Source organism: Xyrauchen texanus, chromosome 9 (genome assembly GCF_025860055.1).
Source record: "Xyrauchen texanus isolate HMW12.3.18 chromosome 9, RBS_HiC_50CHRs, whole genome shotgun sequence".
In the NCBI taxonomy this organism is placed as follows: domain Eukaryota; kingdom Metazoa; phylum Chordata; class Actinopteri; order Cypriniformes; family Catostomidae; genus Xyrauchen; species Xyrauchen texanus.
In genome coordinates, this window is record NC_068284.1 from 23,029,069 (window position 1) to 23,047,262 (window position 18,194).

Sequence of the window (18,194 nt, forward strand, 5' to 3'; positions counted from 1 at the left end):
AAATGAACAAATCAACAGTTCCAAAGATGCTTCTCCTTCAAAAGGTTAAAGAAAACCATACAGCATTAAGTAATGTTGCATCTTTTTCATTCTAGACTTAGAATGGAGAGAAGCACTATAGGTAACCAAAATCAGCATTCAGCGTCCGACTCCATGCATATGAAACAGAGACAGGGAGGATGTGGGGAGAGAAACACAGAGGACAAAACTTACTTCTGAGCTCTGCAGTGATAGAGCAGAACGAAGACAAAACACAGTTCAAGTTTAGAAACCACAACATATACACAACATGTGAGCCATTACACTGCACTATAACCACAAGGTAAGGGTTTGGGGAAGGAGAGGGGAGAAGGACAATCATCACATTACAAAGAACAACATGCTGATTTCTTTACTACTTGTTTAGAACAACTGCACTTATTCCTAATCTATTTTAACATTTAATTGACAAAAAGTTTATCAAAGAATCAGTAATTTTAGCAACATCAAATACCTGCCCCTTCTAATTCAACATGACTTAAGAAAATGTACAACAGTTCCTTTAAGAAAGAGACAAAACCAAAATTTTCAAAACATAAAACACAGTAGGTTCAGTTGTTTCTAGAATTAGTAAAAAATTCTAAACATAGTGTGAAAATGTCTACCCATAGAATTTTCAATTTTTTATATATTTTTGTGATCTGATAACAAATGACACTGATTGTTCAACTGAAAAGGCCAAATGGTTATAACTGCAGTTTATAAGCATGAATAAATAGCATGCAAAAATGCTGAAGTGTGGAAAATCTTTGCTTACTGGTGAATGGCCTGTAAGAACTTGCGCTGATGTTTGCGCACTTTGGCATGATCTATTTTCTTCACTAATTTTGTGTGTTTGTAGATGAGCCATGTTTCCCTGAGTACATTGGCAGCTGTGTTCTTTACCTAGGATTAATCCATGAAAATTTAACATTACTTACAGATAACAACAGTCAAACACTGATAGATAATTCCGAAAAAGAATTACATTCCATCTATATTAAAGGGAAAGTTCACCCAAAAATGAAAATTCTCTCATCATTACTCAATCTCATGCCATCCCAGATGTGTATGACTTTCTTTCTTCTGCAGAACACAAATTAAGATTATTAGAAGAATATCTCTGCTCTGTAAGTCCATACATTAAAAGTGAAAGGTGACCAGAAATCTGAAGTTCCAAAAAGCAGATAAAAGCAGCATAAAAGGAATCCAAAACCTCCACTTTCACTGCATATCTGAAAGTCACATGTAGCGGCTGTATAGTATCACATTCACATCTGAAAGTGAAAGTGGAGATTTATAGTAAAAAAGGACTTTGATCCGTTTCTCACCCACACCTATTATACTGCTTTTGAAGATATGGATTTAAACACTGGAGTATTATGGATTGCTTTTATGCTGCTTTTGGATCTTCAGATTTCTGGTCACCATTCACTTGCATTAAAAGGAGCAACAGAGCTGATATATTCTTCTAAAAATCTTTGTTTGTGTTCTGCAGAAGAATGAAAGTAGTACACATTTAGGATGGCATGAGAGTGAGTAAATGATGAGAGAATTTAAATTTTTGGGTTAACAAACCCTTCAAATCTGGTACTATTTTTGAGTCCCCAAGATAAGTAAATATTACTATTTTTAAAAACAAAACAAAGGAAATATAATATGTTAAACAGAATAGAGTTTTTTCAGTATTATGTAATACATACTGTAAATAATATGTATGCATTATTCATTGTTTCAGGCAACTTTGATCATAGAGCTGAAGTCAGAAGTTTACATACAACTTTGCCAAATACATTTAAACTTCACAATTCCTGACAATTAATTGTGGAAACCTTTCCCTGTCTTAGGCCAGTAAAGAACACTACTTTATTTTAAGTGTTTTAAGAATGTGAAATGTCAGAATAATAGAAGAGAGAATGATTTATTTCAGCTTTTATTTCTTTTAACACATTCCCAGTGGGTCAGACGTTTACATACTCTTGTTGGTATTTGGTAGCATTGCTTTAAATTGTTTAACTTGGGTTAAAACATTTTGGTAAGCCTTCCACAAGTTTTTCACAATAAGTTGCTGGAATTTTGGCCAGACAGAACTGGTGTAACTCAGACAGGTTTGTAGGCCTCCTTGCTCGCACATGCATTTTCAGTTCTGCCCACACAGTTTCTATCGGATTGAGGTCAAGGCTTTGTGATGGCCACTTCAATACCTCGACTTTGTTGTCCTTAAGCCAATTTGCCACAACTTTGGATGTATGCTTGGGGTCACTGTCCATTTGGAAGATCCATTTGTGACCAAACTTTAACTTCCTGGCTGATTTCTTGAGATGTTGCTTTAATATATCCACATAATTTTCCTTCCTCATCCTCATCTATTTTGTGAAGTGCACCAGTCCCTCCTGCAGTAAAGCACCCCCACAACATGATGCAGCCATCCCCATGCTTCATGGTTGGGATAGTGTTCTTCAGCTTGCAAGCCTCACCCTTTTTCCTCCAAACATAACGAAGAGACGATATAGGACACGTTTTACTGGGATATAGATACTTGTCTACCTATTTCCTTCAGCATCTTCTAAATACATTAATCTCTAGGAGGCAGAATGCATCTCCTTCCTGAGTGGTATGATGGCTGTGTGGTCCCATGGTGTTTATACTTGTGTACTATTGTTTGTAAAGATAAACGTGGTAACTTCAGGCATTTGGAAATTGCTCCCAAGGATGAACGAGACTTGTGGAGGTCCAACTTTTTTTTCTGAGGTCTTGGATGATTTATTTTGATTTTATCATGATGTCAAGCAAAGAGGCACTGAGTTTGAAGGTAAGCCTTGAAAAACATCTACAGGTACACCTCCAATTCAGTACACCTCCTATCAGAAGCTAAGTGGCTAATTGTTTAAAGGCTTGACATAATTTTCTAGAATTTTCCAAGCTGCTTAAAGGCAAAGTTAACATAATGTATGTACATTTCTAACCCACTGGAATTGCGATATAGTCAAATTAAAGTGACACAATATGTCTGTAAACAACTTGTTGGAAAGAATTACTTGTGTCATGCACAAAGTAGATGTCCTAAACAACTTGCTAAAACTATAGTTTGCTAATATTAAATATGTGGAGTGGTTAAAAAATGAGTTTTAATGACTTCAACCTAAGAGTATATACATTTCTGACTTCAGCTTTATTATACTTTTTTCAAGGGAAAGATTTTTTTTTTTAGAGGATATTAGTTATGAAAATATTTTCATGATTGATTAACAAACTACACAATGTATTTTTCAAATAAATACTTTACCTAACATAAATGGCTAGTTGTTGCCTAACTTTGATAGATTTAGATCAGTTACTTACTCGTTTACAAAGTTGAGTGTCCATCATAAAATTGTGGACATGTTTCTCAGCTTTTGTCAGTTCTAACTTTCTGGCTACCACTGCGACAACAAGTGCAGTGCAGCCAGCTCCCTACAAGAACAGATGTTAAATATCACATTTGAAAAGAAATATTCACATAAAAGTATAAAAATAGATATTTCACATTCATCACAATGTCATGTTTATAATTTGTGTGAACTAAATTCTTTTAAAACACCACATTTATTTATAATGAAAATTTTTGAAGACAGCATTTTTAAAGAAAACATACCATGATTCCTGTGAGAAGACAGACCCCTTTACCACAGTATGTATGAGGGACCATATCTCCATAGCCAATTGATAGGAAAGTTATGGAAATGAGCCACATAGCTCCAAGAAAGTTGCTAGTGACTTCCTGTTTGTCATGATACCTAAAATAGTAAGAACAGAAAAGGCAGATAGCAATGATCAGGCTATGAGGAACACATCAGTTTAACTATGAATATATTAAAGAGGAACCTTTGGTCCAATTGGCAAAATCATTTCATAAATTACTCAACATTAGGCCCTGAGGAGAGAAACTTATTTAAACTTTTAAATCCCTTAAGTATATCCTAATAATGAGTTCTGACCATATAATGTATACAAAAACTTTTGTGAAGAAATTCACAGCAATTAAAACATTCATTTAAAAAAGACAGCTATTGATATCCTGTAGAATTCTAATTTCCGATCAAAAGAGGCAACAGCCACAAGTGGCCAAATAAAGTATATAAATTATTATGTATATAAAAAAAATGCTTGACTGTGAAATATAAGAAAAAAATAAGTTCAAAGGATGATGCATTCTGCTGAAGAAATTTTCAATAATCCAGATAGGATGAGACAAATACAAATTGCCTATTACTTTCTTATATATAAATACACATATTATAAAGTTATTAAAAAAAGCTTGTGATAGATACACTAGACTATTCTCATCAGCTCATCCACATATCTGCAGGGGGTTGACCTTTTCAGCAGTCTGTCAAAGAAGAGCTAACCACAGGTCAGAGGGCATCTTTCTGCATTTAATACAATAAGGAGAAGACTTCTGAAGAGGAACATCAATGTATACGAGACCCAGGCTAATCAACAATCATATCAGGTAGCCAGACTGAACGCAGATGACCCATAATATTAATTCAGATTCAAAATCTAATTGTATCTAATCAAGTGTGAAATTGTACCTCAAGCACCAAAACACATTGTTTGCATAAGAAAGACAAAGATTTTAATCTGAGCAATTAAATGCTCTTAATTGTCCCCTCAAAGGCAGCATACTCAAAAACACAAGAGAGGTCATGCCACTATCAATTTTACTTGTCTATAGCAAAATTCAACTCTGCAGTCATGCTCCAGGAGCAGGGTAATTGTATTTGTGATGTAGGAGAGCCACCATTTTCACATGCGAAAAGCATTGTTACCATGCAGGCATTTTAAAGAAGAAATCCACATCCTACATGCTGAGATATAAGCCAGTATATTGAGAGCAGAGAGGCAAACCCTCTTGTAAAACTGACCACCACATTAAATAAGGACAAAAATATATCAACCTTATTCATTCAGGAATACTTTGTGCATTATTGAAAATGTGTTCTAGTGGCTAGACATTGAGGGTGTATTCTCATAAATGATGAGATTTGCCCATGTGCTAGATCACCACTGTGAAACAACTCACAGTGCTGGTGCAAACCGTTGTCATATAGGTTCAGTCATTTTAAAATGATCTTTTTGGAGCTGGTGTCAGATCTCAGAAATACAATGAGTCCTTGTTATGCTAATTGCTGGACATACCAGATTGTACTGTACTGATTGTAGAAGAGCTCTGGTAAATACCCTTTTTTACACCACACTTTTATTCTAGAATTATCTCAACCAAAGCTATTTCCTATATGCCCATTAAACTTAATAATTGTCATAGTACAACTTTGGGAAGAGGTCTGTGTGTTTGCACTCATGACTATTGACTGCACACTGTCATCATCATTAGCTTGCATTATTTAGACACTGCATCGGTGCATTAACATTTCCCTAGATATCAGAACCCAAGAATGCTACATACATGGCCTTCAAAAGCTCTCAATATACTGTATGAAATACTGGCATAAAATGGAGAAGAGCTGGCACCACCTTCAACTTAGACCAAGAAATCTGTCTGAAGAAAGTGTTCCCAAATTACCCCATTCAAACCTCAATTTTCCCCATACAACCTCTTCAGATGGTTGTTTAGTGCCAAAATTCAGTAACTATGTTTCAAAGAACCCAGAACCCATACCTGTTATGAGTCAAACCCTGACAGCATGGTTAGAGGATGCAGTGATGGAGCAAATATAGAGAAATTGTTCACCTATGGTAATTAAGTGTCACACAGTGGTAGGGCTGTTTATTACAGATTTCCCGATTCAATTCCAATTCACAAACTCTCGGTTCAATTCCTATCTTGATTAGATTAGATATCGATTCATATGGGTACATTTCTGTTACAGTGTCTATTTTGCTTACATATAAAATAAATCTCTCTCAGCTAATGCTCTTAATTATAAAAGGAACCTTCACTAGACAACCCATCTAGGTACAATTCAAAAATATTAATTTTACAAATCTTATTTTATCATAAGTTCATCATATTGGTCACATTTTAGTTTTTTATTAAAATGTTTAACTTCAGTCTATTCCATCAATTAATGTCTTGAAATTGCATATATTATGTTGCACATGTATTTTTGTTAGATGTTTATTATGTACTTGCAACACGTGCTTAATCTGTACTGTCTCTTTAAAACAAGCGTATATAACGATTGAAGACGTGCATCATTTCTTTAGCGCATCCATGTGTGATACGAATTGAATGTTTCTTTTTTTGTTGTTGTTGTTGTTATTTTTCATCAACAGCTGACTGTAAAAAACAGAAAGGGTATTAAAAGAGACATTATTCAATGACATATACGTGGATCTCGTCTTTGGACACACAGAACGAGTTAAACCAATATTTAACTCTTAACACGCAGTGAAAGGACTTCTGTGCTAATAACTTCTTCTCCACTACACTACTCAATCACTTGTGAGTGAAATCGGAACAATTACTAGCCAGTGGCTAATCATAGACATTTTTAGAGATTTGGTTGCATATGCAAGTGATTTACTTGCATTATAGAGAGTTACCATATAGAGTTAAAGATCCACCTTGAAATTTATGAATCAATACCAAAATCGTTCAAACGTAGAATGCAATGCATCAGAAAATCTATATTTTTACCCAGCCCTACACATTGGGCTATCACAAGGCCACATATAATCATAGTTTAAAGGAATAGTTCACCCAAAAATGAATATTATGTCATCATTAACCCTCCTTGTTGTTTTCAAGATTTTCTTTTTTCCATAGAATGCAAAAGGAGAACTTTAAATAATGTACTGGTCGTTATTTTCCATACAATTACAATTAATGGGAACCAAATCTTTCATGTGTCTTCTGAAGCAATATCATAACTTTGGTGAGGAGAAAACCGAAATGTAAGTTATTAATTGAAACTGCATTGAAAAGAGAGACCAGTACATTATTATTACAACATTTCTCATGTTGTGTTCCATTGAAGAAAAAAAGTAATACAATTTTGGAACAACATGAGAGAGAGGAAAGGATGACAATTTTTATTTTGGGGTGAACATAAAATACATTCCAACATAGAGTTTAATTTTCCTCACACTGCATGTTAAGCCGGCATCACACTAGCAGAATTTCCAGAAATGTACATAATCAATGGCAAGTTGGTCTGAGACGGAGCGCACATTAAGCCCAAAGTATACTTCGGTCAGGCTTGTGATGCCAATTTTGTCATCAAACAGCAGAGGGCTCGAGCACAGTACGTGTGTAGCCTGGTTTTTCTACAGGCGCAGAATGCGCATGCGTCTAGAGTTATTTGCACTAATTAGTGGGTCCACAAGGTGGCAACACTCACATCTCAGCCATTGCTATCACAATGAAGTGCTAGAAGATGTTATCGGCAGTAAACAACAGAAGATGAAGGTAAAGACATGTGAAGGTCAAAAGGGTGTGTGTGAGGAGGTCAGGAGATACCTGCATTTGTACTCACTGCATTGTAACTCAAGTCTGAAGGACAATAAAATCTTTATGTCTCTAAACACCAGAGGAGAAGTAATCCACTATCTCATATCAGTCATAGCTCATGCTAAGGTCAAATGAAGTATACTGTGAAAGGCTCACGTTCGACTGTATAACGCTAAGTGTTCATGTCAAAATCAAAGTATACTTTGGAATTTAACATCTGCCAGCGGGATATTGTTAATACTTTTACTGACAGGACTTCCTGCTGAGTTAATGGTTCCAGCAACTGGAAAAGCACATCAAACATGACAGATTTTTTTTTTCTGTCACCGTGGCTGGCTCTTGTTTTCTCGTCAAGTGACCAATGAGCTTCTTCTTTTACTGAAAATACTGACAAGACATCATGCTAAACTGAATGTTTTTATCAGCATCACATTCAGTCATATTACAAATGCAGATTCCTATCCATAGTGATTCGGTCACCAAGCATATTTCCTGGGGTTCTCCTACATTAAAAAGACAATAAAATCAGAAAGTGGAGGCACAACAGTCTGTTTTTATTGAACGTAATTTCTTTACTCACTCAAAGCTGCATATGAACATACGTTTTCTACGACAAGCCCAAGGGAATAAATACACAAGTTACCCTATGAATCGCATCCTAAAGCACTCGATTACAATGGTTTATGTTCATGTGGTACTCCTGTTGTTATTTTGGCGTGCTCCACGTGACTATTCTGTGTTGGTAAGTGTGTCATACCTTTGACTGAAGAAAGCGAGATCTCCCAAAATCAAGTTGTTTGGGGTCAGCTAGTATGACACCGGCTTTAGAGGCCTCAGTGTGACAATATATAAGAGACAAGGTTCAGACATGTTAATCCCTTAGATCGTAAAAATACTCAAACTCTCCTGAGGAAGGTAATACATAGTAATCAGTGCAGGTTTTGTAGAAACAGGCCTTCTAGCAGGTCTGCAATTGAGCATATCTTGTGAGTTTTCGCTTCTCTCAAAAACTCTATGGACGAAACACCTTGCAAGCTGGTGTTTATTCATGTTATACTTAGTACAACTTACATAGTCTGGTTTATTTCCTTAAAAAACAGCTTGGTATGCAATCTCCAGTAACTGTGTACTCCAAAGATGGTATACACATTGAGAAATGTATCTTGACAAAACACCCATGTAATATATTGTACATTGACTATACTGCACCTTACAGTGGCCTGTTACTTAGATAGTATATCTTGCTATTCGGTTCTGTTTTCTGTTACTTTTTTATTTTTTTTTATTTTTTTTGAGAGTGAGATAAAGATGGAATGATGTATGGAATTGTATATACCTTTGGGAAAATAGCCTACAAAATGGAAACTGCATGAGTCATGCAAAATATTCAGGGACAAGTGGGCAGGTAGGGGCCAAAAAAAAGGGTCAAGAAATGAGACTGTGAAGCAATGAACAGGAGGTAAATGAACTGAAGTGTGAATGATAAGCCAACATTTGCAAATAGCTACAATGTTCGTCTAATGTCCCAGCCCTTCCTTTTCCATTTTCCCATCCCTCCCATTCCAGACGGACTCCGTGCTCGTCCAGTCTCACACCGTTCTGCCCTTTGGGCTGGCCAGTGTGCTTAAGGAAAATGTCCAATTTAGCAGCACTTTTCAGAAACAAGCGCCTCTTTTGTATGACAATAGAGCAGTAAACATGAAGACTACCATGCTGTTTCATAGTTTACCAGAAGTGGACACCCAGTCTAGCCTACAATCTTGGTTTCTCTCCTCTATAAAGAGACTGTGCTAGAATGGACAGCAATATTCTCACCTTTTTTGTGCTCATCTATAAGTGGCCCAATACTGTTAAGCTGAGTAGTTAGGGCTTGCACACATTTTAAGTGTGGCAATCTTTCATGTAAAAGCTAAATATGTGAGAAAAAAAGTTCAACCTGACCATTACAACAATCAACATTTTAATACTATATGGATCCAAAGGAAAATACATCTGTTGTTTTTAAATACAAAGATAATTGTTTCACAGGTATTGTTGAAGTGTGGATCATTTGTGCTGGGCGTGTTACATTTCAATAACAGCTACTGAAGCTGCTGAAGGAATAAAAGAGAGAAAAAAAGAGTTGCCCTCAGGCCTGTTTGTAAAGGTGATTTGAAGGAGCTGCTCCATTTTAACACAAACTCCTCCTCCACCCTCCTACTCCTGAGCACTTTAGAAAGAGACGCTTGATTCACAGTGCTGTGCAAATCATAGCTTTCAATAGCTTTCGAAACCATTAGTGCATATTCTATCAACAAACTTCCTCTTTTTGCGGATGGTGCCACATTCACACTAGGTTTTTCCTTTTTAGTAAATAAATTAATCTACGAGAGTTGTTATTTTTCGGTCAGAGCTGCCGAATCCCACCCCCTCCCCACTCTTAGAGCAGCAGTGGCACCAGCTCAATGAACAATGATAGATTTTCCACGGCTAGAGAACGAGGACTCACATGGCATCCCTATGGAGCAGCATAGAGGGGAAATAGAAAGTACAACAGTGAATTAAAGTCACACACACACACACACAAAACCTCCTCCATACGTTCATACAAGCACGCATATGCAACGCAAATTACTCACGCAAGAAAAAACCAGAGTGTGGGCAGCATCGTGTCGTGCATTGCGGCTGATGAGACTGGGGTGCAGAGTGCTGGGTTGTGGTATGGTATAACATCAACCCCAAACTCGTTTACCACTCCAAACTCTTCGTTATTGCCTATACAGTCTATAAATGCATCAAGAGAACATATACAGCCAGTGACTATAGCCAAAGGACATTTTTTAATGCTCATTTGTTGATTTTTCAAAGGACTGAATTGATTTCTCAGTTATGTCTCATTTAAGCGTCAGCTTTGTCTCAGATGTTTCTCCTAATAGTCCTTAGGAGAAATTTAAATTAAAAAATTTGAAAATTCACAAATGAAGTATTTGTGAATACTTTTTTGAAAGTATTTTTTTGGAAGATTAACGTATTTCAATTGTATGACAAAGTTCCTTCAAACTGAATGGAGTAATCTTTAAATAATTTACATATTCTTAATTTATACTAAATGTGAATCAAATAATTACATTTAATGAGGAGTACGAAGTTTAAAAACATAGTCCGTAAACATAGTTCATAAACAATCCGGTTTGGTAAATGGTACAGCAATTACATTTGCTGTGCCATTAATTTAACTCATTTATACTTTGAAAAATTAAGCATGTTTACATAAATCTAATTTAAACTATATATATAAATAAAGTCATAAACGTTTGAGACGGCATGAGGGCGAGAAAATCATAATTTTCAGGTGAACTATCCCTTTAAGTAAAAGTCTCAATTTGCTCCATTTATCTAATTGCTTTATTGAAGAAAGAGCTGAGATAGTAAAGAGATCTAATTTGTGAATTCTTTACTCTATGTAAATAGCCAACTCTCCTTACAGCATTGTTTTATGAACAGACCTTTAAGGCTGAATTATCTTTCTGTCACAGAGATCAGAGTGACTGACACCTTGCCTTGTTATCTCTTTTCTTTTGCAAATCATTGCTTTTCTTTGCCTTACATGGAAAGAGACAACACTTATACATGCATACTAGATTTGTAAGGAATCTTTGGTATGGTACAGAACTAATTATGCAGATATGTTTGTCAAGCATGGGTCTTTTGAAAAGCGAGATTATTTCTGGCTATTTGTCCTCGCTATAAAACATGTCTAAGGGAAGAGCTGGAGAAGTAAAGGTGAGGAGAAGCAGGTAATGCAGGCAGGAATGGTAAAGACACAGACAGAACACAAACAGTTCAGACATTTAATGATCGTTGACTCTAAATTGTGAATCTAACCCATTCAGCAGCTTGCTGCTTGAGCCCAACAAGGCTGTGTATGGAGAGAACAGTGTATGTCCATTTCCTCGTGTGTCTTAATATGTCGAAATCTACACTGCCTCATGGGATGAGATCATGATGATGCAGTTTTTGAAGTGGGTATCCTCAGGGCCCTTTAAGATTACCAAAACAAACGATTCTGCAAACAAACAATTAGGCAGTCATGAATTATTTAACAATCACTAAGACGCCATACAAAACATGGACTAGGATTTGTGGTGCAATCGCAGAGCTGATGGGAGAAGAAGCTCTTCATTCAGGCAGCGTGAGGCTGTTGGAGATGCTCCTGGAGGGAATGAGTGAGTGGGAGATGCAAATAGAAGGAGAGCAAAAGACAGAGAAACAGAGCGAGAGAGAGAGAAAGAGAGCCATAAGGAGGGGGAGATGTAGCTGTGCTGTGGTGCCATACCTCTCACAGACCCGTACAGTCCAGGCCGCGATGATCCAGGAGGAGATACTGAAGACCAGCAGCACAGTTCCAGGGCAAATTGTCATGAGGGTCTTCATGACGAAGCGTGTGTTGAAGTTGATCTTGTTGAGGGCACCTATACTGCGTGAGGATGCATCTGTGAAAAGCTTGCTATGAAGGAGCATGACTCGGCCAATCAGGTAGAGGCGGAGGAACATGGGGATGGAAAGGATGATGTCTACGTCAGCATCGGCCACAGAGGGCACGTAGGTGAAGGCCAGCCGGGCTGTCCATGTGAAGACATATTGGCCTGGGATTGGGTGAATGGCACACACCAGCAGCTCCAGTACAATGAAGAAGATACGCTCATATGTCATGGCTATCCTCCAGTCATCCGCCCCATTGTCCACCATGAAAAGCTGTAGAGAAGGTGAAGAACAGGGTGTATTTAGTTTAGTTTAGTTTAGTATTTAGTTAATGAGCAAACGGGAACTCAGAGTTCCTCTGAAAAACATGTAATAGTGGAAGTCATGCCAAGTAATGCCTTAAAGGTTAACCTTGTGTGACCCCACATCCTTCTGCACAGACATTGTGTTGTCTTCACCATACGCAAAGCATAATTTAAAATGTATTTAAACCGACTGATCTCAGTTCAGAAATCTCTGGGCTGTCAGTTAGGGTTAAACTTTCGACATAGGGAGACATGTGATAAAAACAACATGGTGCCGAACACAGCAGGGTTTTCTTTGAGTCTGGTGAGAAACACCAACAAAACGTCTAGGTTACGTATGTAACCTCCGTTCCCCGATGGAGGGAACGAGACGTTGTGTCAGAGAAGCGACACTAGGGGTCTCTCTTGAGCGCCGATATTCACCTCTGATCTATGAAAAAAGGCCAATGAGAATTGGCAACCAGTATTTGCATGTCCCGCCCCCGGACATACGGGTATTTAAGCGGCACAAATACGGGAGTTCATTCAGGATTTTTCTGAGGAGCCAGAAATGGTCCGGCCACAACAGGGGCTCGGCTCAGCGACGTGGCAGGGGAGACACAACGTCTCGTTCCCTCCATCGGGGAACAGAGGTTACATACGTAACCTAGACGTTCCCCTTCTGTCGCTCTCTCCACGTTGTGTCAGAGAAGCGACACTAGGGGTCCACTTAAAAAGAGCCATGCGCTGAGCCGTGTACGTGATCTGCTGATACAGGAGCGAGCAGGTATTCCTACGTGCAGAACGACCAACTGTATCAGGCTGCACGTACCCTTCCCCAATGCCCCATTTAAGCCATCAGGATTCCTTATCGTTACCCTGGAGGGGGGAACAAGGTGACGGCCGCCAACATGGGAACGGGCCAGCCTGGCTGGGCCTCTTTTCTGTCTATGTTTCTCGCATAGAGCAACTACGGCCGGGGCCCTTACACGCATTGAAGGAAGGGGGTCTTAGCCCTTAGTAGGGCGGAGAAGACCCTGCGGAGGCCACACCTACCCGGGAGGGGAGGCAAATTTGGAGTGGCAAATACAACGCATGGCCTATACTTAGGTCTTATGCGGAACAGTAGTGCGGTGGTAGATCCAGCCTCGCAGAGGGGGGAAGCATACAGCACAGCACCCGAGGCAGCTGTAACTGCCTAAGGAAAACACGGAGTCAACTCTCGTGAGGGGACAGAACCGTGGTTTTACACACAGGGGGAGTCCGAACAGGAGGCCTTACCTGTGGGGAACCTATACCAGTACAGGGTAGCTAGTGGTACCCGCAGTGGTTTGGGTCGGCGAGTTCCTCCAGAGAACTGCGACCCACGAGGGCTAGGGAGGAGTCAACCAGTGTCCCAAACCTGGGATCTCCTGGGAAAGAAGGCGCACTGTTTCCCTGGTTAGGGGAAGGGCGCTGGGTGCAAGCGATTCACCCGGTCAGATCGTGGACGTGCCACCGAGTTCTCACGGGCTCGGTACCTGAGAGAACACGGGACGATACTGACTCAACTCGGAGATTGTAGAATCTCGCAAAAGTGTTAGGTGTTGCCCAGCCCGCTGCTCTACAAATGTCTGCTAGGGCAGTGCCCCTAGCCAATGCCCACGAGGACCCAACACTCCTGGTGGAGTGGGCTCGGACCCGCAAAGGGGGGGGCACGGCCTGGGTGTGATAAGCCAGGGAAATGGCGTCGACAACCCAGTGGGCGAGTCTCTGCTTGGAGACAGCATTTCCTTTCTGCTGTCCCCCAAAGCAGACGAAGAGCTGCTCAGAGCGTCTGGTGCTCTGTGTGTGGTCCAGGTAAATATGTAAGGCACGTACTGGACACAGCAGTGAAAGGGCTGGGTCTGCCTCCTCCCGGGACAGTGCTTGCAGGTTCACCACCTGATCCCTGAAGGGTGTGGTAGGAACCTTGGGCACGTAGCCCAGTCGCGGTCTTAGGATCACGAAAGTGTCTGCCGGACCGAACTCCAGGCAAGCGTCGCTAACAGAGAACGCATGCAGGTCCCCGACCCTCTTGATGGAAGCGAGCGCGATCAGCAGGTCGGTCTTGAGAGAGAGGGCCCTGAGTCCAACTGAGTCAAGCGGCTCGAAGGGGGGTCTCCGGAGTCCCATAAGGACGACCGAGAGATCCCAGGAGGGAAACAGGTTAGGCCGGGAGGGAGTCATCCTCCGGGCACCTTTTAGGAACCTGACGATTAAGTCGTGCTTACCAAGAGACTTGCCGTCTACCGTAGTCGTGGTGGGCGCGATGAGCGGCAACATACACCTTAAGGGTGGAGGGGGACAGCCTCCTCTCCAGCCTCTCCTGAAGAAACACGAGCACTGACCTAACTGCGCACTTCTGCGGGTCTTCGGCTCGGGAAGAACACCAGTCCACGAACAGACGTCACTTCAGGGCGTAAATGCCTGGTCGAAGGGGCTCTGGCTTGGTTAATAGTGTCTATGACGGCCGAAGGTAGGCCGGCTAGATCCTCCGCGTCCCGTCCAGGGACCAGACGTGGAGATTCCAGAGGTCTGGATGCGGATGCCAGAGCGTGCCCCGTCCCTGAGAAAGAAGGTCCTTCCTCAGGGGAATTCGCCAGGGAGGGGCTGTCGTGAGGAGCGTGAGATCCGAAAACCACGTCCGGTTGGGCCAGTAGGGGGCCACCAGAATGACTTGCTCCTTGTCCTCCCTGACCTTGCATAGCACCTGTGCAAGAAGGCTCACTGGGGGAAAAGCGTACTCGCGCAGCCCCGCGGGCCAGCTGTGCACCAGAGCATCTGTCCCAAGGGGAGCCTCTGTGAGGGCATACCATAGCGGACAGTGGGAGGTTTCCTGGGAGGCAAACAGGTCTACCTGGGCCTTGCCGAACCTGTCCCAAATCAGCTGGACCGATTGGGGGTGGAGCCTCCACTCTCCGCCGGGCAAGGTTTGTCTTGACAGCGCGTCTGCTATCACATTGAGGTTGCCGGGGATGTGAGTGGCGCGCAGTGACTCCAGTCGCTGCTGACTCCAAAGGAGGAGACGACGGTTGAGCTGTGACATGTGGAGGGAGCGTTTATGTAGGCCACCACCGTGGTGCTGTCTGTCCTGACTAGGACATGCTTGCCACGAATCAACGGAAGAAATTTCTCCAGGGCAAGAAAAACGGCCAGCAGCTCTAGGCAGTTGATGTGCCAGCGCAGCGGGCCTCGGTTCCACCGGCCTGCGGCTGCGCGCCCGTTGCACACGGTGCCCCAACCCAACTTGGAGGCGTCGGTTGTAACCAGAACGTGACGGGACACCTGCTGCATGGGTACTCCTGCCCGTAGAAAGCAGAGGTCTGTCCAGGGTTTGAAGGTTTGGAGGCAGGCAGTGGCAACTTCCACGGGCGCCATGCTCGTCTCGGGACTCAAGTCTGGAGCCAGTGCTGAAGTGGTCTCATATGCATCAACCCCAGTGGCGCGGCCGCCGCGGAGGATGCCATATGCCCCAGGAGCCGTTGGAAACATTTCAGAGGGACCACGGTGCCTGGTTCGAAAGAAGCGAGGCATTCCAGCACTGACTGAGCACGCTCGTTGGAGAGACGTGCTGTCATTGAGACTGAGTCTAACTCCAAACCGAGAAAAGAGATGCTCTGGACCGGGGTGAGCTTGCTCTTTTCCCAGTTGACCTGAAAACCTAAACGGCCGAGGTGCTCGAGCACCTGGTCTCTGTGTGCGCATAGTAATTCCTGCGAGGAGGCCAGAATGAGCCAGTCGTCGAGGTAATTGTGTATGCGTATGCCCGCTCCTCGTAGCGGGGCAAGAGCCGCCTCTGCAACCTTCGTAAGACGCGAGGGGACAGAGACAGGCCGAAGGGGAGGACCTTGTACTAATACGCCTGGCCGTCGAACGCGAACCGTAGAAAGGGTCGATGTCGAGGGCGAATTGAGACGTGGAAGTACGCGTCCTTCAGGTCTACCGCTGCGAACCAATCTAGATGCCGGACGCCAGACAGAATTTGTTTCTGGGTAAGCATTTTGAACGGGAGTTTGGACAAGGTCCGATTGAAAACTCGCAGGTCCAAGATCGGTCGTATGCCGCCGCCTTTCTTGGGTACAACGAAGTAAGGGCTGTAGAAACCCTTCTTCATTTCGGTCGGAGGGACAGGCTCTATCGCGTCCTTGATTAGAAGGGAGGCGATTTCCTCGCGCAGGGAGTGGGCATGTTCGCCGTGCGCTGCGGAGGAACGAACGCCCACAAAGGAGGGCGGAGACCTGGCAAACTGAATTGTGTAACCGAGTCGGATGGTCCGGTGCAGCCACCGTGACGAGCTGGGCAGTGAAAGCCATGCCTCTAAGCTCCGTGCTAGGGGCACCAAGGGGACGAGTATTTTGGACGTACCCAGCGGGGCTTCGCAGCGGTGCGGAACAGGTAACGTGGCGTCGGGAGGCGCTGTGGCGTCCCGAGGCTCTGGTGCTGAGAATAAACTCAAAGCACTTACCTTGTTCCGCGCACCCGGCAGGGGGCGGGTTCGTGACTGAGGAGGTCTGATGCTGGCGTCCTCTGGACTCGTCTGAACCGGCCGGCCGGGGAACAGTCGTGGGGCTGAGGGCGGAAGCACCACGTCCTGGGCGCCGAGACTGTTGAGGCCTGAAAGCAAGGTGCCGTGAGAACGGCATTTGCGGGCCATGTGACCCAGAGGTAAAGGAAATAGCTCTTTTATTGAGAATTTGGGTACCGCATCCCCCGTCAGGGGGTGCGGCAAATGAAAAAACAAAAGATTCTCCTCCCGGCCCTCCACCGGGGGATGGAGCGGTCTTACCATCTCCGGAGCTAACTTCTCGTCCTCTGGGTCCACTGTCTCAGGGACGCCTGGGAGCCTTCCGGGTCCTCGACGGGGTCCGTGAGGCAGGGGGCGTACGCTTCCTGCGGTTTGCTCGATGCCGGGGCTGAGAGCTGGGCCCAGGTTGGGGCGGAGCAGAAGGTCTTCTGGCCGCGGGAGGACGCCCTCGGCGAGCAGGTGGGGCCTGGGCCGTGGCGGCAAGCTTGCGGCGCGGCATGATGTGTGAAATGGCCTCCGTCTGCTTCTTCACCAGGGAGAACTGCTGGGCAAAGTCCTCAACGGTGTCGCCGAAGAGGCCGAACTGGGAGACAGGGGCGTTGAGGAAGCGAGTCTTGTCGGCTTCACGCATCTCAACCAAGTCCAGCCATTGCTGACGTTCCTGGACCACCAGGGTGGCCATCGCCTGCCCGAGAGCCTGCGCTGTGACCTTCATCGCTCTCAGGGCGAGGTCGGTCGCTGAGCGCAGTTCCTGAAGCGTGTCGGGATCAGGGCCACCCCCGTGCATGTTGCGAAGTGCCTTGGCTTGGTGGACCTGCAGGAGAGCCATGGCATGCAGGGCGGAAGCGGCACGTCCGGTAGCGCTGTAGGCCTTCGCGGTGAGCGAGGATGTTGCTCTACAGGACCGGGAAGGGAGTACAGGGCGGCCCCGCCAGGTGGTAGTGCTTCCGGGACATAAGTGGAGCGCAACAGCTCTATCCACCTGGGGGATCTCCATGTACCCGTGGCGCGCTCCGCCGTCGAGGGTGGCGAGGGCGGATGAGCAGGTGGCGGTGCGACGAGTGGAGAGGGGTGCTCTACATGAAGACGTCAACTCATCATGCACCTCCGGGAAGAAAGGAACCGGGGGGGCGAGGCTGTGAGCGGCGCCCCACGCCCAAGAACCAATCGTCCAGCCGTGATGGCTGTGGGGAGGATGGAGGGTTCCAGTCCAGGCCCACGCTGTTGGCTGCCCGGGAAAGCATATCGGACATCTGCGCGTCGGCCTCCTCCTGGGCGTGCAAGCCCGAAGGCGGCAGCCCAGAGGAGCCCTCAGTGTCAGAGCCCACGCCCTCCGATGTCGCGGCAAACTCATCTGCTTCCATCGCAAGAGGGTAGGCAGACTGGCTGTGAGGCGAGTCGCCGCCACCTCGAGCGGGGACGGGAGTCA

At 44.0% G+C, this 18,194-nt stretch overlaps 1 protein-coding gene across 2 annotated transcripts in view; it reads right to left on the minus strand.

Annotated features, from left to right (window-relative positions):
* The window catches only part of LOC127648675 (small conductance calcium-activated potassium channel protein 2-like), a 38,768-nt gene that overhangs the window by 6,411 nt on the left and 14,163 nt on the right, over positions 1–18,194 (minus strand). For both annotated transcript variants that reach the window (XM_052133393.1, XM_052133395.1), the window contains 4 exons: positions 11,790–12,208; positions 3,653–3,794; positions 3,361–3,471; positions 797–924 (listed from right to left, as the gene is read on the minus strand). In XM_052133393.1, the coding sequence (XP_051989353.1) occupies positions 797–924; positions 3,361–3,471; positions 3,653–3,794; positions 11,790–12,208 (800 nt within the window). The remainder of the gene's footprint in view (positions 1–796; positions 925–3,360; positions 3,472–3,652; positions 3,795–11,789; positions 12,209–18,194) is intronic.